A 22,573-nucleotide genomic window follows, 5' to 3' on the forward strand; every position below is an offset into this window, starting at 1 on the left:
TTAGTACTCTTTTGTCTCGCTGTGTCACAGAGAGCCTGTAGCTTTGGATCTGTAGGAACAGCCTAATCATGCGCTCCAGCAGTTCATCAATGGGTTAGATGTCAGGGTGAGCCAAGTCAAAACCCTGGATTTGGGCCTGAGAGGTATCTGAGCTGGTCTGCCTGCTGGCCCTCCTGCTTTCATGTCCACAGGGCCTGCTTACAAGCCACTCTACACCCCCACCCCCACCCCACGCCCCGAGCCCTGGTAACTGCCAATATTGTAGCTGGCTAGGGACATGGCCCCTGGACTTGCCTCACAAATTTACCTGCAGTATTGCTCAGACATCCGGCCCTTTTCTCTGGAAATCTCAAGGTGTAGAGACTTATGTGGTAATAGGTAATATACAAGGCCCCATGGGGTTGTTTAGAACTTCACCTCCTGCTGAGCAGGGAAACACCAGGCAGAAGCCAGGCCAGCCTTGGAAACCAGAGCCCTGTGAGCTGAAGACAGAGCTTGCTGTCCTCTGGACCGGCCACTGATACATTCTTGTCTACTCATATAGAAAAGCCATGATCCATGCTGTCTCATTGAGCTTTCATCTGACATCACAAGCCTCGTTCAGGACTCTTCCCTTTCTGTGTATATTTTCTAGGTCAGAGGAGCGTGGTTCCCATTGCCTTTACATCTTAATTCCTGGACCACTTCTGTTAGCATTCTGTAACAACAAAAACAAAACAAAACAAACACAAACACAAACCCATCCTTTGCTGCCACCCTAACACATTAGCTTTCATTCTTCACTTTTTTTGGGTTTTTACATCACCCTTTTAACCTACCCATATGAATGGTCCTGACATGCTTAATTTGGATTCCCACACCCAACAACACACCCAGATAATTTCATTTGGTTGTTGTTTTAAAAAACAAAGTCCTGGCTTGAAGAGATGGCTCAGCGGTTAAGAGCACTGGCTGCTCTTCCAGAGGTCCTGGCAAGGACATAATGGCTCACTTCCATCTATAATGGGATCTGATGCCCTCTTCTGGCATGCAGGTGTACATGCAGATAGAGCACTCATACAAATAAATCTTAAAAAATAGAATAAAATAAAATCCCCAAAGTTCATTTACCCATGAAGACTTAGGAGCCAGATGCTGGGTTGAAGGTCTCCTAGCTCTGAGAGCTGGTGCGAGCACCCAGCTATCCTTTCTACTCCACCAATGTCCCCGAAGGAAAAAGCGATTTCTTCTTCTCCATGCTGTCTTAAATACCCTTTTACTCAATGCCCCTCCTTTCTGCTTTCTTAGGTTAACTCCCTGTCATCTTATTGGTTGTTCTGCCTCTTGATCTAGGGTTGACTTTACTTTTAGCTTTTGGATTAGAGGTGTGTGCTAGGGCTGAGCCACACCACAAGGTTTTTCCAGGTCACAATCTTGAGGCTCATAATGTGATCAAATATCCTGGAACATCTGCTTAGACTCTCAACCCCACACCAGGTTGCCTATTCTGGTGACCCTGAATATGGTCCACTTCATCACTTGGAACATCTATCTATTTGATTCTGGTCTCTTGTACTATACCATACTTTGCATGAAAATTGGACAAATGAAATATCTGAATGAAGATGGCAAACTAACCCACCAAGAGGGACATTTGGATTATGTGTGTGTTTATGTGTGTGTGGTCTCTGCACATGAGTGTGGGTGCTTACAGATTCCAAAAGATGACACTGGATCTCCAGGAGATGAAGTGACAGGCAGTTGAGAGCCTTTCAGTATGAGTGCTAGGAACCAAACTGGGGTCCTATATAAGAGCAGTGCTCACTCTCAAATGCTGATCCAGTCTGCAGCCCCACTTTTCTTTCTTCCTCCTTCTAACTTTCTATGTTGCTTGCTTGCTTGCTTGCTTGCTTGCTTGCTTGCTTGCTTGCTTGCTTTGCAAGACAGGTCTCATCCTGTAGCTCAGGCTGATCTTGAACTCCTGGCTCTCTTGCCTCACTCTTTCCAGCTCTGGGATGCTGGGATTGCAGGTTCTTCCATATCCAGCTAAATAGGTTGTTCTTTCATTGCGTATAAGGAAGAACTTGCAGAGAATACAGTTTTCTCCAATGCAGCCTCACTGGGTATATCCACCATACCCGAGGACAGGCCACATGCCCAGAAATAATTGGCCAACACAAAATAAACTCAGTGGCATTTGTGTGGACCTTTTGCTTCATTTTGTGTTGTTTTGGTATTTTAGTTTCTGTCCTATAGGTCATAAAGCCTTATTCACTTGTATGCATCTGCATGTACACCACTTCCCACACACATCTAAACAGGCACACTACACTCACATAAAAACTAGAAGAAAAGAAGATGAAGAAGGGAATGAACAGCACTCTCTCAGTAAGTGGCATTGTCACAGGCCACCCAGAACCTCATGGGATTTAAAGAGATTTCAGCATAGATTGGGACGAAAGGCAGTAACCCAGGCCCATTGATTACTATAGGCATACTTAATAGTCATTAGATTGAGAATAAAACAAACCAGAAAGCTTTGCATAAGCAGTCATCTGGGTGTGGAGAGGGACTCCTTGCCTATGGTCTCTACTTTAGTAATCAGACCGTGAAGTATCTTAAAAATAGATGTAATCTTTAATTTTTAAAAGTTCAGTAGAAAATATATAAAGTTTTAGTTTTACCAAAAAAGAAAGCATTTAAGAAAAGAAAGCTTTAATTAAAAGCATCTCTAGATAATAGGCATTTCTGCTATAGGTGTGTGTCTACAGGAACACCCTTCATTTAAATGCTTCCTGGAGTTCCGACATGAGGACTGTATTTCCCAGGGTCCACTGCGCCGGAAGTAAGGGATCCAATTCCAGTGTCGTGCGTGAGCAGCCTGATTCCATTAAAGGTTGTCTCCATTTTGATTCTGACAGCTTTCACAGTTGATTTGCTGTGCAATTTGACTAGGCACTGTTGCTGTTCTGGGTTTGTTCCATCAGTTATTGAGATTGAAAACATTTGTTTGTGACAGTGGATTTGGCTGATATTCCTCATTGTTTGAGCAGGCTTTTCCCTCCATGTTTGAAATATGCTATTAGGAGTATGCTTGGAATATGTATTAATTCTTAGACAGGGTTTCACTGTGTAGTCCTAGCTGGCATCATTCTCACAGACATCCACCTGGCTGTGCCTCCCCACTGCTGGGATTAAAAGCATTTGGTACCACACCCAGCCAAATTTATTTTCAATAGATTAATTACCTACCCTCTGGTAATTAACATTACCCTTTGGTAGTGTTGTGTGTCCCCAGTGTGCCTCAATTATCAAATCAACTTGACTCTTCTTTTAACTATTATTACTATTATTAGGATGGTCACTTTTTTTTTTCTTTTTCTTCTTCTTTTTTTTTTTTTTTTTTTTGGGTTTTTTGTTTTGTTTTGTTTTGTTTTTTTGAGACAGGGTTTCTCTGTATTGCCCTGGCTCTCCTGGAACTCACTTTTTAGACCAGGCTGGCCTCGAACTCAGAAATCCACCTGCCTCTGCCTCTGGAGTGCTGGGATTAAAGGCGTGCGCCACCACGCCCGGCTGGATGATCACTTTAATTTGCTAGTGTATTTAACTTTAACATATTTTACTAGTTAATACATGGTTGGGTCTGACTTGTTGTCAAATCTCATCTGACAACCTATACTTTAACGTTTGGACCATTTTTAATAAATACATTTAATATGATTAATGGTCTTAGTAGGAACGTCTATTATCTTGAAATTTGTTTTCTATCATGCTCTGGAATGAAAAAGTTGTGCGTAAATATAAGAAGAAACACAAGTGATTTTGGAAGTTTAACAGTGTCATGTTAAAACAAAAATAGGTGTTTCCTACAAAAATGAAGCCTACTTGTGTATTTAGAATCCCTTTATGCGCTACTCATTCATTCTTCAAGATGGGGTAAATGACTGTCTCTCGGACACAGTTCTGTTGATACACAGCCACGGTTTTTTGTTTGTTTGTTTGTTTTAAATCTAAATTAACAGGGATACTGAAGCCAGGGAGGGTCCAGAACATCTGTCTCCTTGAAATCGCTGATGTAGACTTCCCACGTGTTAAACCAACCAATTCTTTAGTTCGGTTTTCAAATTTACCATAGTCCCTAACGGAGCACAATGAGGGTGAATCCCACTCAGTGGGGCTCAGGCAAAGCGGAATCAAGTCATTTACATCCCGACCTGACCTTACTTCCTAATCTGCATTTAAAACTTGGGCTCCTCTGTCCTCCACAGAAGAGAAAATCAGTTACGCTCAGAACCTGGAAGTATCTTTTGAACACAAATCAGGGAGCTTCAAAGCCTGCGCCCTTTTGCAAAGTCCCTGAAACCACCCTGCGCAGCTCCCAGGTGGACTGCTCCAAGTAGCAGGACCGGAGCTCCTTGAACTTCAGAGTACCGTGCTTCCTGGAGTTCCGTCGCCAGGACTGTATTTCCCAGGGTCCACCGCGCCGGAAGTAAGGGATCCAATTCCGGTGTCGTGCGTGGGCACCGCGGAAATTGACATTTATGGTCGTTGAAGAAACCAGTTTGGTCTAAGTCTTCACAGAGTAAGGCCGGACTCATCGGGCTGGGTGTGGGTGTGGAGGGTGGTGTGGGGGTGCTGATATATGAGTGAGTGTGTGTGTATGTCTGTGTGTCTGTGTATATATACCTGCATTATTTGTGTCTCTGTGCTTGTCGCTTTCTGCCCCGTCGTTTTTTTGTTTTTGTTTTTGTTTTTTCCTTGGCCACTGGGACTACACAGAGGACCAAACTTCAGTAAGGAGAGGTCAGGTGCGGAGTCTGCCAGAGGTTCAGAGGAGCTTGAGACGAGCATTTGAGGCTGGAAGTGCCTCCGAGGGTCGCCTGGGAGGGCAGCTACTTGCTGAGTTCCACGATTTTCTCAGAGCTGTAGCCATTGTGAGTGTTGAGGGAAGTGAAGGAAAGTGCTCACTGAGGATGCTCTCGGATATAGTCTGAGATCTCGTGCTTACTCAGGCTCCCCGAGTAGACAGTTATTCCAAAGGAGGGCTCGAGACCCATGAGAACATTATTGCTTCCTAAGATTCAACAGCGAGTTTGCTCTTTTTTTTTTTTTTTTTTTTTTTTTTTGGTTTTTTGAGACAGGGTTTCTCTGTGTAGCTCTGGCTGTCCTGGAACTCACTTTGTAGACCAGGCTGGCCTCGAACTCAGAAATCCGCCTGCCTCTGCCTCCCAAGTGCTGGGATTAAAGGCGTGCGCCACCACGCCCGGCTGCGAGTTTGCTCTTAATGTTTGAGAAATGAGGTTGAAGTTTTAGAATATGTAATTGTCACTACATGAAGAAGGAATGTGCAGATTCATACCTCCACCATTGCGTCCCCTCATTGTTTCTTCCCTTTCCACTTAGTATTCATAGTATCGTTTCAGTGACCCTTGACTTGTTTACAGTCACGACCTCTTAAGATGTTATAGACAGGAACCTTCAGAGGTTAGTGTTAGGGTTTTTGTTGTTGTTGTTGTTTGTGTGTATGTGTGTTTGTTTTGTTTTGGTATTAGTACAGTATGATATTTTGGATTCTATGTGTGCTCTGGAATGACTAAATTCATAACAGTTTTGTAGTGAATACACTTACTGCCTACTCTCTTAGTCTTTACAAACTATTAGTCATGTCACCGTGTTTCACAACGTACCTCTTGAGTGTCTGCTGTGTGGCTGACATTTTATTGTCCTTGACCACCTTCTTCCCAGCTCTCTTCATTATGGATCTGCATCTCCCACTCTCCACCCCGATGCTGCACATCCAGCCTCCGCCACTCAAACCCCAGTAACCGGCATCTTACTGTTCCTAGGAGAAAACAGCTTCAAGACTCTACATGAGTGAGGTTGTGTAATTCAGAGCTTATATTTGCCAACAAACTTTAAGCACTGTAGCTGGGCAGATTCTCATCTATATGGCTGCCTACCACCCAGCCATGTGCCCTGCTACTTGTCACCTTGGTCCTGTCTCTGCTCCACCAGTGTTCTCATGGTGACTCCCCTGGTGACTTGCTCATAGATCCCGTCCTTGCCCTATCTGTCTCTCTGTACCTCTGCTTGGAACATCCTGACTGCTTCCTCTCTCCTGCCCATCTGTTGGGCAGATTAGCTCTTTATTAACCAATTAGAGTTGAAGGAAAACAGTTTTACACAACATTAAGGTCGGGCCAATTAATGATGGCAGTGCTAATGTCCAGACTGTAACCAATCTCTGGGCACAGAAATCACCATCAGAGTACACAGTGTACAGAACCATTCCCCAACATAGATGAGGGAAGGTTCTCAGGAGAGTGGTCCATGGTGCACAGTCCCATTCACTAACAGTGGGCACAGAATGCTGGACGCTGCCTGAGCACTGCAGCCCCTCCAGCCTTGCTGTGCTTCAGCCCTGAGTTTACACAGGAGGGGCCACCTGGATGCTGTGAGCCCCTGTGAGCCTTGATAGGTGGGGTTCCAGTGTGAAGATCTGAGATCTGCTCACAGTAGGAGGAGCGGCCCAGGTGCAGGGCGAGCTGGATCTCAGAGTGGAAGATGGCTCCCTTCTGCTGGCCTCTTCTGGAGGAGTTCAAGGCAGACATGTTTGTGCCCTGCACTCCCACACTGCCCCCTTGGCAGTGGGTTGTCTGGGTTAGGGGGGGATCGGCTTTGTGTAGACTCCTATGTGCTTCCAATTTGTGTGTGGGAGGCTGTGAGTGGTGGGAGGGGAGAGAGTGAGTGGGGAGGCTTGAGAAATAAATGTAGTCGATGACATCACAGTGACAGAAGTCAGCCTGGGAACATCAAGTCACAATGCAGTGAATGGCTTTCTTTTTGTCCCCCAGGGGAGGAAGCCTGAAGAAGAATGGCCAGCTCCAGTTCTCAAGACATGGTCTGTGTAAGTTGTTTTTCTCTCTTTGACATAGGGCGACTTTCAGATTAGGTGACTCCTGCCCTCTTTCCCTCTTGAAGCTTCCCAAGGATCCGGATTCCCCCAGCCCAGTCTGCCCCTTTCCAGTGAGGGCTGGCAGGTCTGAGCACTTCCTGTCTGTGCCTCTTCCCAGCGTGCACTGCGGTTGTCTTTGAATGCGTTCCTCCACGTGTGCTCTCTGCTTGGTCTGTGCTCAGGGAGGACTGTCCCTGCAGTGGAGGTGACAGTCCCACAGGGAAACAGGGGCCTTGAGGGCTTCAGAGCTTTGAGGGGATGGTCTCATCGACTGCCCTGGGAAACCTGATTGGCATCTGAGGTGTTGTCAGGCTGATGACACAGTTTGTGTGGATGAATGTCCCCTGTGGGTGTGTGATGAGGTGACCTGCTCGAGGAGGCTTTAGGAGGGAGAGAGTTGAGGTATCAGAGGGAAAGGTCATCCAGGCTGTGATAGGGAGGTGATTGTAGTCTCCAGAGTTAGGGAAGGCCTGAGACACATTGTCACCTGGAAAGGTTTTTGATTTTTTTTTAATGGAACAAAAGATTAAACATAATATTCACATAATGTGGACTCCTACATAGTAAATTCATGGAATCTTACATAGTGTACAAAATCATTCTCACGACAAAACAATCTTAATGACATCATGTGATAGTATAATAAACTCAAGGACTCACAGCATTCCTTATGTGTTTTACCCTGACCCCAGGTGACATTTCCCTTCTGTGGGTATAACCTGAGGGAAGTGGGTGGAGTGGAGAGGCACAGTTATTGGCTATGTAGGTGGGCACAGTCGTCCTTTATGGGGGCCTCATGCAGTCAGGTGCCTTGAACATTTCCTTATGGCTCCCTTCCCACACTTGATTCCTTTCCCTTCTGGTTTCCATCTTGAAAGCTTCCCCAGTTTCACTCTCCTTGTGTTTGCTCTTTCAGGGGTCAGTGACATTTAGGGATGTGGCTGTTGACTTCTCTCAGGAGGAGTGGGCCTTCCTGGATGCTACTCAGAAGGTCTTATACAGGGACATGATGTTGGAGACCTACAGCAACCTGGTCGCAGTGGGTAAGCCTGTGCTCCATGGATGGGGGATGTGTCCTCTACAATGTGGGCTTTCCTCACTCTAAATTAAAGGACAGTGCCATCTTTCCAGTGGTAGCTGAAGCTGGGATGGAGGCCGATTCCTGTCATTGCTTCTCTGAGAAGGCTGAGGCAGGAAGATTGCTGTGAGTGCAGCATCACTGTCAGATACATCCTGAGTTCCAGGCTAACCTAGTCTACAGGGTGAGGCCTTGTTTCAGACAAAGCCAAACAACACAAAATGAACAAATGAAATAAATTAGGAGATACATCCATAAATAGACTCACAGGCTAGAGAAGTAGCTTGGTGGTTAAGAGAAGCAGCTGCTGTTACAGAGTACCCAGGGTCCCAGCCCCACAAGGTGGCTCACGGCCATGTGTTACTCTATCTGGGCGATCTGATGCCCTCATCTGGGCTACATAGGCACAATGCGTGCATGTGGTGTTCAGTCTTACTCGCAGGCAGATCCTCACATACATATAAAATAAATTGTAATCAGTAGAATTTTATAAGGGGAGCCGAGTTCCTTCTTCTTCCCCAGGTAAGAATGTGAGATTTCTCGGGTTGAAGATAAGAACCTGATGAAGCCCCTGCTTTTGTCCACCATTTCTTCGTCCCCTCAGTGAGCTCTAGGTTCAGGGAGACACCCTGTCTCAAGTACTGAAGTGGAGAGAAATCACCGAAGTCACCTAACAGTGGTCTGTACCCTATCCAAACATGCATACATGCATACCTGCACACACGTACACACACACACACCTGGACATGCACAACTAAATACCTGCACACACTTACACCCACACACACCTGGACATGCACAACTAAATACCTGCACACACGTACACACACACACACCTGGACATGCACAACTAAATACCTGCACACACTTACACCCACACACACCTGGACATGCACAACTAAATACCTGCACACATGTACACACACACACACCTGGACATGCACAACTAAATACCTGCACACACGTACACACACACACACACCTGGACATGCACAACTAAATACCTGCACACACGTACACACACACACACACCTGGACATGCACAACTAAATTCAAGAGCCGTTATGATTTACTTACTAGTGAATCAGTAGAGTTAATTCAAAACAGAAGTGGACACATTCTGTTTCCTCCAGTGAACCTACTTCGTAGTGGACGTTTTGGGGTGTGAAGTTTGTCTCTCTCAGTGAGCAAATCTGTAAGGATGAGGTGTGGATGTGAAGGAAGGCAGCATCATTACAACGATGCGAACAGTTTTCATGGCTGGGGATGTAACTCAGTGGTAGAAATCAAGGCCCTAGTTTCCTCCCACCATTACTAAATACGTAAATGAAAAATTTAAAAGTAATGATTTTGTATTAGTATAGGTCAGAGAATATGGGAGTCTTTGAATATAGTTATAAATCTTAGTATCAATCCTTACAAATAGATAGCATTAACTCAATCTAAATTATTACCTATTACTCTAATTATTCCTAATTTGGTTTGTTTGAGACCGGCTCTCACATAGTGCAGGCTGGCTTTGGACTTTCTATGAAATCCAGCCTTGAACTTACAACCTCCCAGCTTTCACACCTCGGGAGTGTGACTATGTGTGTGTGCCACCATGCCCCCCAATTGGGAAAACTGAGCATAGAATCCTATGGGACTCGCCTAAATGAATGTCATTACTAGTGAGCTGCAGAGATGGGGTCTACACTGGACAGTATAGCCTGTGGGTTCATGTTCTCACCACTCAGTTCTGCTTTCCTCTTACGTGACAGCCCTGTCTGCATTTAAAGGAGATTAAAACCCTAATCTGGAGCAGCTGGTTTTTTTACCCAGGTTCCTTTTCCCTCCTTCTCTGAAGTCTTTCCTCATCATTATTTTTGCTTTTAGAAATTATTTATTTGTTTTTTTTATATATTTTTTTTAAGATTTATTTATTTTATGTATATGAGTACACTGTAGCTGGCTTCAGACACACGAGAAGAGGGCATCGGATTCCATTACAGATGGTTGTGAGCCACCATGTGGTTGCTGGGAATTGAACTCAGGACCTCTGGAAGAGAAGCCAGTGCTCTTAACCGCTGAGCCATCTCTCCAGCCCGTTTATCTGTTTTCATTCTCCTCATGCTGGGTTCACGGCCGTGATCCACCCTGCCAAGCTATATAGATCTTATAATAAATAAGTCTGTATTTTTTTAAAAATCTGCATAGCCAGGGCATGGTGGCACACATCTTCAATCCCAGCATTTGGGAGGCAGAGGCAGGCAGATCAAGTAAATTTAAGGCCAGCCTGGTCTACATATCACATTTCTTTGTATTTTGGGATAACTACAGACTTTGAGTCTCGTGGGAGGGGGGCAGGGGAATGTCTACACAATGAGCCATCTTTTCCTTTCTTTTAAGTGGGAAGTTGCATTTCCAAGCCAGATCTGATTGTCTTATTAGAGCAGGAGAAAGAGCCCTGGATGGCTGTGAAGGAAGAAACAGACTGGCCGAGCCCAGGTGAGTAAGAGTGAAGTGATTCATTATTGGTTGTGTGCGCACACACGTGTGCAGGTATCCTAAGAGGCCCTAGAGAGGGTCAGCTCCCTGGGCTGGAGTTATAGGGGCTGCTGGGTCTCTAACCCAGGGCCTCGGGCAGAGCTCTCAGAGTTCTTGACCACTGAACCAAAGCCAAGACGGTTTTAGCACCAGTGAAAGCTGGCCGGGAGGGGCACCAAATGTCTGAATTCTGTCTTCGTGGTCACTGTAGTCACGGTGTGATGGTGGCGCCTCCCTGCAGCACTGGGGAGGTGGCAAAGGCAGACCCCTTGGGCTTGCTGGCAAGTCAGCTCCAGGCAAATGAGAGACCCTGACTCACAAAGCACAGATGGACAAGCCAGGGGGACATCTGAGTGCACACACAGCACAGCCTGCTACCTAGCTTGGCAGGGAGCTATGATGGCTCCTCTTTTTGTCAACTTGACCACATCGGGAATTAACTACAACCCAAACAGTTTGCTACATCTATGAGGGATTCATTAAATCATTTGAAGTGGGGAGACCCACCTTTAACCCACATCTTTGGAGGTGGGAAGACCCACCTTACATCTGGGCCACACCTTCTGGTGCAGCCTGGGAAAAGGATGTGGGAGACGCAATCGGCGCTTTGTCTGCTTCTTCCCTCTGCTGGCAAGGCCAGTCCCTCACTGGTTTCCAATGGAGCAGCAGTAAGCAGGGTTGAATAAGTGTCTCTGAAAGGATCACGTGACCTTTGGGTGTGTGGGTCTTGTTTAGATGGGTTCTCACGTCACTGATGAATCAACGCTCTGATTTCCACAGTAGCGGTACAAGTTCTCCCTCCCGCTAGTGATGGAAACATAACCACTTACTCCACAGGCTGCCAGATGAGTGCTCTCTTGTTGTGTTGACCGTAGCCATTCTGGCTGGTGGAAGGTGGAAGCTCTAATTGGAGGATTTACACTTCCTTGACAGCTAAGGGTGGAGAACTTTTCTTTGTGTTTCTCAGCCATTTGACGTTCATCTTTTGAGAAACTTCTCTGTTTAGATCTGTACCCTGTTTTCTAATTGAGCTAATTGTTTTCTTGCTATGTAGTTTTTTTTTAGTTCTCTCTATATTTTGGGTGTTAGCCCTCTGTTGGATGTGTAGTTGGCAAAATCTTTCTCCATTCTGTAGGCTGCCGCTTTGTCCAAGCAACAGTTCCCTTTGCTGTGCAGAAGCTGTTAAGCTTCGTAAGACCCCCATGTAGTAATCTTTATTCTCCATGCCTGCATTTTCCTGGGCTGATGAATTTGAGTCTGTTCCCCACTTTCTTTGCCTTCAGGTTCAGTGTATGTGGCTTTACATTTAGAACTTTGATCCATTTGGAGTCAAGTTCTGTGCAGGGTGAGAAGTGTGGATCTATTTGCATTCTTGTACACGCACCTGCACTTTTTGATGGGCCCCATTTGCTGAAGATGCTGCCTTTTTTTCCAGTCTGTATTTCTGGCTTCTTTATCAAATGCCAGGTGTGCATAGGTGTGTGGATTTATTCTTCAGTTCACGTCCCTCGATCGATCGATGTGCCTACCGTGTTGTTGTTATTCCTGTAGCTCTGTAGGACAAACGGACGCCGGGATGAGATACCTCCTGCACTTCTCTTATTATTCAGAATTAGTTTTAGCTATCTTGGGATTTTTGTGTTTGCATATGAAGATGAAATTTGGCCTTCTGTGATATGTGAAAAGTTGTATTGGAATTTTGATGGAGATTGCATCAAATCTGTGTATTGCTCTTGATAGGATGGCCAAGTTGACTAAAATAATCCTCATGATCCATGAACATGGAAGATCTTTCTATATTCTGATATCTCCTGCAGTTTCTTTCTTCAGTGCCTTACTTCTTTATATCATACACATATTTCACTAGCTTGGTTACGGTTACCCCATGATACTGTATATTAGTTGAGACTATTGTGAAAGGTGTTGTTTCTGTGATTTCTTTCTCTTTCTCAGTCAATTTGTCATTTGTACATAGGAAAACTGCTGATTGTTGTGAGTTCATTTGTATCTGGCCTCTTTCCTGAATGTGTTTATCAGCTGTAGGAGTTCTCCATTGGAATCTTCAGGGTCGCTTATGTATGCTGTCACATCATTTGCACGTCAGGATACTTTGGTCTTTCCAATGTGCATTCCTTTTATCTTCTTCAACTGCATTATTCCTGAGTAGGTATGGAGAGAGTTTGGACAGCTTTGTCTTTTTCTGGATTTTAGTGTAATTGCTTTTTTTCCCCACCCTTCCCCTTAGTGTAATTGCTTTGAGTTCTCTCTATTTCAGGTGATGCTGTCTTTGGGCTTACTGTATCCTGCCTTTATTATGTTGCAGTGTGTCTGTCCCTTGTATCCCTAATCTTTCCAGGACTTTTATTTATTTATGTATGTATGTGAATACACTGTCACTGTCCTCAGACACCCCAGAAGAGGGCATCGAATCCCATTACAGATGGTTGTGAGCCACCATGTGGTTGCTGGGAATTGAACTCAGGACCTCTGGAAAAGCAGTCAGTGCTCCTAACTGCTGAGCCATCTCTTCAACCCTCTCCAAGACTTTTATCCTGAAGCAATGTTGTGTTGTCAAAGGAGCTTTCTGCATTTAATGAGATGATCTTGTAGCTTTTGTCTTTTATTTTGTTCATATGATGGATGACATTTACTGTTTATATTTATGTCAAACCATCTCTGGATCTCTGAGATGAACCTACTTGATCTTCTTGAGTGTTGTACAATTCAGTGTTTAAGTATTTGATTGAGAATTTCTGCAACTGTGTTCATCAGGGGTGGATAAAGGGTGGGAAAAAAGAAGAACCCACAAAGTAGCAAAGGCCACTACGGCTCTGTCCTCCATTCATGTCTGACATTGTGGATTTGGGTCTTCTCTTTCTGCCTTTCAGTTAGTTTGGCTAAGGGATTGTCAGTCTTACTGATTTCTCAAAGAGCCAGGTCTTTGTTTCCTTTATTCTTTAGACCTTGTTTTCCTTTGTTTCTTTTTTATCGCTTTAATAAAACCCCGAGTTTAAGTACTTCTTATGCCTTTCTCTTTTGAGTGTAATCTCTTTCTTTTGGTTTTTGTTTTGGTTTGGTTTTGTTTTCATTTATTTAGTTTTTTGTTCTTGAGCTTTTTGTTCTGGTTAATTTAGAGTGAGATTGCTCCAATTTCCTTTTATGTAAGTGCCCTTTGTTATGAACTTATCTCTAAGACCGGCCTTCATCATGTCCCCTTAGTTTGAATGTGTTGTGGCTTCATTTTCATTCAGTTGTAGGAAATCTTTAATCTTTCTCTCAATCTTGGAATCTCTGTCTTAACCCATTTTTCATTGAGTCGTATGTTGTTCAATTTCTGTGATTTTTAAGTTTTGTGTTTTTCTGTATTCAGTTTTTTTTTAAATTTATTTATTCCCTTTACATCCCAATCATAGCCCCTCCCCCTCCCAGTTCCACCCCCACACATCCTTTCTCCCATTATGCCCTCCTTATAGAAGGGGAAGTCTTCCATGGGTACCAACCTATCCTGGCACATCAAGTCCCAGCGGGGCTAATAGCACCCTCTTCCACTGAGGCCAGACAGAGCAGCTCAGCTAGGCAAGAGGATTTACCAGCAGGCAACAGTCAGAGAAGGCCCCCACTCCAGTTGTTAGGGAACCCTATGAAGACCAAGCTGCACATCTGCTACAAATGTGTAGGGCCTAGTTCCAGCCCCTTCATGCTCTTTAGTTGGTGGTTCATTCTCTGTGAGTCCCCATGGCCCCAGGTTATTGGACTCTGTAGGTCTTGTGGTGTCCTTGACCCCTCCAGCTCACTCACTAGTCCTACCTCCCACTCTTCCACAGGACTCCCCGAACTCTGCCTAATGTTGGCTGTGGGTCTCTGCATCTGCCTCCATCCACTGCTAGATGAAGCCTCTCAGAAGACAGTTATGTTAGTCCTCTGTCTGCAAGCAGAGCAAAGTATCATTAATAATACCATTAATAATCAGGGGTTGGCTCTCTCCCATGGGATGGGTCTCAAGTTGGACTAGTCATTGGTTAGTCATTTTGTAACTTTCTGCTCCATCTTTATCTCTGCATCCCATATACGCAGGACAAATTTTATATAGAAGGTTTTGTGGGTGGGTTGATGCCCCACTACCTCCAATGGAAGGCCTGCCTAGCTACAGGAGGTGGTCACTTCAGTCTCCATATCCCCAGATGCTAGAGCCTCAGCTAGGGTCACCCCCATAGACTCCCAGGACCCTTCCCTGTCCCAGGTCCCAGGCTAGTCCCAGACAGGCCTCACCACCAATTTACATTCTCTCTCCCAGGCTTCTACTGACCCCCCAACCCCCATCTGATCCCCATCCCTGTTTACCTCTGCACTCACCACCCACCCAGCTCCCTCTCGCTCTAGTCAGTTCTGTTTTATTTCCCCTTCTGAGTGAGATTCAAGCATCTTCCTGTGGCCCCCTCCCCCTTGTCACTTAGCTTTTTTGAGTCTGTGGATTGTGTAGTATGCTTATCCTGTACTTTATAGCTAATGTCCACTTATAAGTGAGCACATACCATGTATTTCCCAAGTGTCCTTGTGGTATGTTGGGGCATCATTTGAGTATGTGCCCAGGAGTGGTATAGTTGGATCTTGAGGTTCAACTCTTCCCAATTTTGGGGGAAATAGTCAGATTGATTTCCAGAGTGCCCACCTACCAGTAATAGAGGAATTTCCCCTTGCTCCACATTCTTGCCTGCATGTGCTGTCCCTTGAGGTTTTGATCTTAGCTATTCTGACAGGTATAAGATAGAATCTCACAGTCATTTTGATTTGCATTTTCCTAATGACTAAGGGTGTTGAATATTTTGTTAAGTGCTTCTTGACCATTCGAGATTCTTCTGTCAGGATTTCTCTGTTTAGCTCTGTGCCCCATTTTTCAGTTGGGTTATTGGTTTGTTGGTATCTAGTTTCTTGAGTTCTTTATATATTTTGGATATTAGTCCTCTGTCAGATGTGGAACTGGTGAAGATCTCTTCCCATCCTGTTTCTTGTGCTTTGTCCTAATGACAGTTTTCTTTGCCTTACAGAGGCTTTTCAGTTTCACAAGATCACATTTGCTGATTGTTAATCTTAGAGCTTGAACCATTGGTGTTCTGTTCAGGAAGTTGTTTCCTGTGACAGTGTGTTCAAGGAAGTTCCCCACTTTCTATTCTTTGGATTTAGTCTGTCTCATTTTATGTTGAGGTCTTTGATCCACTTCGGCTTGAGTTTTGTGCAGGGTGATGAATTTGACTGTATTGGCATTCTTCTACATGCAGATACCCAGTTAGACCAGCACCATTTGTTGAAGATACTTTCTTTTTTCCATTGTATAGTTTTGACATCTTTGCTGTGTGGGTTTATTTCTGGATCTTCAATCCTATTCCATTGATCAACTCATCTGTCTTTATGCCAGCATCATGTGGTTTTTATTATTATTGCTCTGTAATATAGCTTGAAATCAGGAATGATGATACCTCCAGCAGTTCTTTTATTGTACTGGATTGTTTTAGCTACCCTGAGATTTTTTTGTTTTGTTTTGTTCTGTTTTTGTTTTTTTGTTTTTCCGTATGAAGTTGAGGATTTTTCTTTCAAGGTCTGTAAAGAATTGTGTTGGAATTCTGATGGGAATTGCATTGAATCTGTAGATTGCTTTTGATAAGATGGCCATTTTACTATGTTAATCCTACTGATCCAAGAGATGGGAGATCCTTCCATCTTCTGAGATCTTCTTCAATTTCTATCTTCAGAGACTTGAAGTTCTTGTCATACAAGTCTTTTCCTTGCTTGGTTAGACCTACACCAGTGGGTGAAGGGAGGGTAAGCAGGCGGTCTGCTGCAGAGCTGGGATGAGCCTGGGGATGTGTCTGGAGGAGAGGAGGGGTAGGTAAAGATCTACGCCAGCCCACCTGGTTTTTAAGTCTTCTTAAAATTCTAATGAATTCTGTTGCGGTTCTAGTTTCTTTTTAGCTTGTTTTGTTTTTCTGATGGTGAATCTCCTAATCTAGTGCAAGCTGGCTTGGAACTCATGATGCTTCTACCACAGGCCACTTTTAGCTGGGCTTACAGTTGTGTACCACCACCGTCCCCACCACCATGACAGATTTTTACCTCTTTTTAAATTTTTTTCCCCATAAAGAATTCCAAGTCCACGCCAGTTTTCTTATAGCATGACAGATGTTATGTGTTTGTGTGGTATAGGTTTTTTTCCTCATGATTTAGTTAAAAAACTGTTATGAAACGGTTTGCATTAGGGTAATGTGGCAAGATTTGGGTAAATTTGGCAGCCCTGTGCCAAGGTTTGACGGTTAAAAAATGACACGACACAACTGATCTAGTGTTAAGATATTCATTGGGGGGTTGGGGAGAGTGAAAGGCTGTCTCACACTGGGGACATGGAGTCAGAGAGAGAGAGAGAGCAGGAAAGAGAATATGAACAAGATAGGAAGGGAGGGAGGGAGGAGAGAGAGGGGGGAGAGAGAGAGATACAGAGAGAGACACAGAGAGAGACACAGAGAGAGACAGAGAGTGAGACAGAGAGAGGGGAGACAGAGAGAGAGCTGGTTGTGCCTTTTATATGCTGCACTTGGTACACCTGGCATCCGGGTGGCTCTGGGTGATGCTATAAGCTGCTGCAGCTAGGTCTCTGAGGGCAGCCTGATGCAAATGCCTGATAACAGTGTGTATTTCAAATAGTATGCAAATAAGCATATAAGAGTATTTCAACACAGTTAGTTATAATCTTGTTAAACAGACATATCATCCCATTTCCAACCTGTTCTACTATAAAGAGAATCTTCTTATATACACTTTCCTTACTGCTGCTCTCCGTGCTCCCATTCAGCTTCTCAGAGATTACTTTTAGAGTTTGGCCATGATTTTAATGATTTTATGTTATAGGAAAATATTTTATGTTTGTATATGTGTTACAGGGAAATAAAGTATTCTTGCTTTCTCCTTTTCTTTCAGATTTGGAGGCAGATTATGATGCTGAAAATGTATTTCCAGAAAATCATAGTTATAATAGAAATTCACCCAAACAGGACATAAGACAATCAAGTAAAACTTTTGACTTTAGGGGCTCCAGGTTTAGTGATGGCCCTAAATGTAGTACATTCCAAGGACTGCAGGGTTGTCAGGAAGGAGATGCTGGCCAGCAGGTTACTAAGAAGGAAGGAGTGCCTCCTTACACCTGCCAGACTCTTGCTCACAGCTTACAAAAACCATATGAATGTAAACAGTGTGGGAAGTGCTTCAATTGTAGTTCAACTCTTAGTCAGCATCAGAGTGTTCATGCTGGAGAGAAGCCCTATGAATGTAAGGAATATGGGAAGGTCTTCAGACTCCCCCAACAGCTCACAAGGCATCAGAAATCTCACAGTAGTGAGAAACCTTTTGAGTGTAATGAATGTGGAAAGGCTTTTCATCTTCCTCACCTGCTTCAGAACCATAAAACCACTCATACAGGTACAAAAGCATTTGAATGTGAGGAGTGTGGGAAGATCTTCAACCGTGTCTCCAACCTTGTTGCACACAGGATTATTCATGCTGACGTAAAACCATATAAATGTAATGAGTGTGGGAAAGCCTTTAAACGTCGCTCATACTATATGCAACATCAGAAAATTCATTCTGGTGAGAGACCCTTTCAGTGTAAGGAGTGTGGGAAGGCCTTCATTTTTCTGGCTCACCTCAATGGACACCAGATGATTCATACTGGAGAGAAGTCATTTGCATGTAAGGAATGTGGAAAGGCCTTCAGACTCCTCCAACAGCTTACAAGACACCAAAAATTTCACAGTGGTGATCGACCTTTCAAATGTAATGAATGTGGAAAGGCTTTTCCTTTTCCTGACCGGCTTAAGCTTCACAAAACCATTCATACAAATACAAAACCATTTGAATGCAGGGAATGTGGGAAGTCTTTCAAGTGTGTCTCCCACCTTGCTCAACATAGGATTATTCATGCTGATGTGAAACCATATGAGTGTAGTGAGTGTGGGAAAGCCTTTAATCGTCGCTCAAACCTCATACAACATCAGAAAATTCATTCTGGTGAGAAACCCTTTGAGTGTAAGGACTGTGGGAAGGCCTTCACTGTTCTGCCACAGCTCACGCGACACCAGAGGATTCACACTGGAGAGAAGCCATTTGAATGTAAGGAATGTGGGAAGAAATTCTATACTGGCCCACACCTTGCTCAGCACCAGCGGGTTCATACTGGTGAGAAACCCTTTGAATGTAATGTATGTGGGAAAGCTTTTAGGCTTCGGGCATGCCTTTCTGAGCATCAGAAAACTCACATTGAAGAGAAACCTTTCAAGTGTAAGCTGTGTGGGTCAGCCTTCAGAAGTAGGTACCAGCTTAGTTTACATCGACAGACTCATCCTCACGTGAGACCCTTTCAGTGTCAGGAGTGTGGCAAGGCCTACATTCTGCTGGCACAGCTCATTCAGCACCAGACCGTTCATACTGGTGAGAGGTCATTTGAATGTAAGGAATGTGGCAAGAAGTTCCATACTGGCTCACACCTTGTTCAGCACCAGCATTTTCATACTGGTGAGAAACCCTTTGAGTGTCATGTATGTGGGAAGGCTTTTAGATTTCAGGTATACCTTTCTGAGCATCAGAAAACTCACATTGAAGAGAAGCCTTTCAAGTGTAAGGTGTGTGGATCAGTCTTCAGACATAGGTACCAGCTTAGTGAACATCGGCTTGCTCATATTGATGTGAGACCCTAGGAGTGCAGGGAAGGTCACACTGGGAAGAAACTCTTCAAGTAGAAAGAATGTGCCAAGTTCTTAGACTTAATGTGCTTCCCATGTGTCATCGGAAATCTCACAATCAAGAGAGGCCTTTTTTTTTTTTTTTTTTTGGTGGTGGGGGGGTGGGTTTTGAGACAGGGTTTCTCTGTGTAGCCCTGGCTGTCCTGGAACTCACTCTGTAGACCAGGCTGGCTTCGAACTCAGAAATCCGCCTGCCTCTGTGAATATAAAGAATAAGGAAAAGCCTTTCATCTTTCCAGCCAGCTTAATAACCATAAAATTGTTACTACTATTAAACTATTAAAAGACCCTCGTGGGACTCCCTCCCCTTGTCATAGGCCAGAATGGTCCATGAAGGCAGTAGGAGCTGGCGAGTCGAAAGCTTTGTGAGTACATCCGGGGAGTGACCACGTGGGGACCAGCTATTAGGAAGCAGATCAGTTTTACCTAGGGTGACTCAAGGCTTAGGAAGTTTGGGGGACTGAAGGTGGTGATATTCAGGATGGAAGGTCATTGGCTGAGGGCTTGGGGAACTTGAAATGCTCATTAGCCTAGAAAGCATTTCGGGAATCTCAGATTTTAGCTGAGCAGGTTTTATCAGGAGAAAAGAAATTGATCCTGTAATATAATTGAGGCTACATGACATTCCTTAGGTCGAGGTTTACATGGAGGGATTGAATTCCCCAGGCAGTCAGAGGAGCATCTCTTCTAAGAAAGGGTGTCTCATAGTGTGCCAAGCCCAGAGGCTATCCAGCCAGCCATGGTGGACTTCAACTTTAATTAGCAGAGTTTTTTCCATAGCCCTTTAAATGCAAGGTATGTGGGAAGTCCTTCAAGCTTGCTTCCAGCCTTGTTCAACATAGGGCTGGCTGTTCATGCTGGTGTGAGACCATATGAATATAACGAGTATGGCAAAGCTTTTATTCATTGCTTAAACTTTTTGCAGCACCGCAAAAACTTATTCTGGTGACAGATCCTTTCAGTGTAAGGAATGTGGAAAGGACATTGTTCATGGAACAGCCCTTAGAATTCATCAGAGAATCCAAGGTGGAGAAAAGCCCTTTTGATGTAAGGCATGTGGGGAATCTTTCCACTCTCATTATCAATTTCTTGGATAGTTTAGAATTCATACTGGCAAGAATCCTTATGAATGTAAGGAATTGGGAAGTACATGTGATAGAGATCTTAAAGTATATCAGAGAATTCACATTGTTGAAGAATCTTAACTGATGTGGGAAGACCTTAAATTGAATAGAAAACTTGGTTTGACATTCTGAATTTAATATTAGTAATAAATCTTAAGATGTAAGGAATGAAAAAAAAAAGATGTAAGGAATGTGGAAAGGCCTTCAGTAATTCCAAACTAACTGTCTATCAGAGAATCCTACTGGAGAGAAATTCTATGACTTTAACAAGTAAGGTGACAAGATGTTTAGATTTAGTTCAGCTTTCATGCACAGTGGCAAATTCATACAGGGGGGACACCCTATCACTGGAAAGAATGTGGAAAGACCTTCAATTGCAGCGCAGGCCTTCATCATAAAAGAACCTATGCTTGTGTCAAACACTATGAAAGCAAGGAATGTGGGAACATTTGTAGAATAAGCTGTTAAAGCTCATCAGAGTCTGTGTAGGTCTGAAACCCAGTGATTGGGAAGACTCAGGAAAAGCCTTTCTTGAAAATGGTAAGCTTATACAAAATCAGAAAATTCATAATTGTCAGGAGTCTTCTGCATGTAAAAAAAGGTGGACAAGCCATTGCATGAAAATCCTGTTACTTAAAAGAATGTGGAAACTTTAAGCTGCCACTGGATCTGGTTAGCATCACAGTATTCAGATCCTCTTGATGACAGGAAACCCTTTAGAGAATGTAAGGGGCTAGAGAGATGGCTCAGTGGTTAAGAGCACTGACTGCTCTTTCAGAAGTCCTAATGTTCAATTCCCAGTAACCACATGGTGGCTCACAAGCATCTGTAATGGGATCCGATGCCCTCTTCTGATGTGTCTGATGACAGCGACAAGTGTACTCACATACATACAATAAAATAGAGTGAGAATGAAGTAAGCTGGTTGTTCAGAGAAGATACTCTATTGATAATGTCTCTTAATGTCAGAGATACAGGGGAGTGATCATGTCCTTGATTTACTCTCCTGTTAGTTGTATAAACTTAATTCATCAGTAGTCACCCAGGACAGTTAACTTTTTTTTTTTAAAGATTTATTTATTTTTATTATATATAAGTACACTGTAGCTGTCTTCAAACACTCCAGAAGAGGGGGTCAGATCTCATTACGGATGGTTGTGAGCCACCATGTGGTTGCTGGGATTTGAACTTCGGACGTTCAGAAGAGCAGTCAGGTGCTCTTACCCACTGAGCCATCTCACCAGCCCCAGGACAGTTAACTTAAGGAGAGCAGTTACTGGAACTAGGTTTATCTGAGATGTCTTTGTTGTCACCATTAACATCACATGGCTCTTGTAATAGACTGAATGTTTACTTAGTTTTTGCATAATTTGTTAGTGGGCAACACAGGACCAGCCAAAGTTGTGTCAAGAGGATTATAATAGATATCAAAATCCTTGAGGGTATTTGTTCAATGCCGATGTTCTATAAAATAGATTTTTAAATTTTTCTCGCTTTTATCAGCATTAGTATAACTGACATGAAAGGCTAATTGGACTTTATGTAGTTTAGGAAAGCCTCATGCATTCAGCCACTATTAAATTTTAAATAACTCCATTCTGGATACATCTAATGGATGAAAAGGAACATGAAAGGATTTGAATTGTGAGTCCATTCCTTGAGTATTTATGTGGAGATTTAAAAAAAAAAAAAAACCCGGTTATTGATGAGAAAGTACTTTCTAACTGAAATTTATTAAAATTTCAAAAGGTAAAATCCTATATTTATGTCCTCTGCCTACATATGAAGATGAACTATACATTTGTAGCAGGAGAAGAAAGTCCACAGGATCCTTCATCTTTTATTCTTGCTGAGGCCATTTCAGGTTTGACTAGAATTTGATTTTCTTGATAGAGAATTTTGTGGAAAATTGCACAACTCTATTCTAGAAACTGGAGATCAACTTGGCTATGATAATTCATCCTGGCTTTAGTTAAATGACCTGTGTATTTAAACCTCCCCCTCTGGTTATCTGCTTATCTTGGCTTCTGTTAAACTGCCTGTTCAGATAAAAGCTGAATAAGTATTAAATACTTCAATGTACTCAGAGCTGGCTGGAATAAAGACCAGCAATTGGTTATACACTGTG

At 43.6% G+C, this 22,573-nt stretch overlaps 1 protein-coding gene across 4 annotated transcripts; it reads left to right on the forward strand.

Annotated features, from left to right (window-relative positions):
- The first annotated feature begins 4,380 nt into the window (after positions 1-4,380).
- On the forward strand, positions 4,381-22,573 carry Zfp626 (zinc finger protein 626). Of its 4 annotated transcripts, XM_017312304.2 has the most exons (6): positions 4,381-4,561; positions 5,725-5,858; positions 6,834-6,886; positions 7,851-7,977; positions 10,401-10,499; positions 17,505-22,573. In XM_017312304.2, exons 3-6 carry the CDS (start codon positions 6,854-6,856, stop codon positions 19,274-19,276), a joined length of 2,031 nt encoding a protein of 676 aa, XP_017167793.1. In that variant the 5' UTR covers positions 4,381-4,561; positions 5,725-5,858; positions 6,834-6,853; the 3' UTR covers positions 19,277-22,573. The 4 variants fall into 4 exon arrangements, with proteins under 4 accessions (XP_017167793.1, XP_017167792.1, NP_081979.1 ...); XM_017312303.2 differs by lacking the exon at positions 5,725-5,858 and having other exon boundaries at positions 4,382-4,561; NM_027703.1 differs by lacking the exons at positions 4,381-4,561; positions 5,725-5,858 and having other exon boundaries at positions 6,846-6,886; positions 17,505-22,566.

The sequence above is a fragment of the Mus musculus genome, chromosome 7, assembly GCF_000001635.26.
Source record: "Mus musculus strain C57BL/6J chromosome 7, GRCm38.p6 C57BL/6J".
NCBI lineage: Eukaryota > Metazoa > Chordata > Mammalia > Rodentia > Muridae > Mus > Mus musculus.

What these genes read in the sequence shown, in the direction of transcription:
- Zfp626 (XM_017312304.2), top strand. Translation starts at nt 6,854, where the DNA reads ATGGCCAGCTCCAGTTCTCAAGACATGGTCTGT. An exon ending in CAGCAACCTGGTCGCAGTGG is followed by an intron (nt 7,978 to 10,400) that starts GTAAGCCTGTGC and finishes CTTTCTTTTAAG; the next exon opens with TGGGAAGTTGCATTTCCAAG. An exon ending in AACAGACTGGCCGAGCCCAG is followed by an intron (nt 10,500 to 17,504) that starts GTGAGTAAGAGT and finishes CTTTTCTTTCAG; the next exon opens with ATTTGGAGGCAGATTATGAT.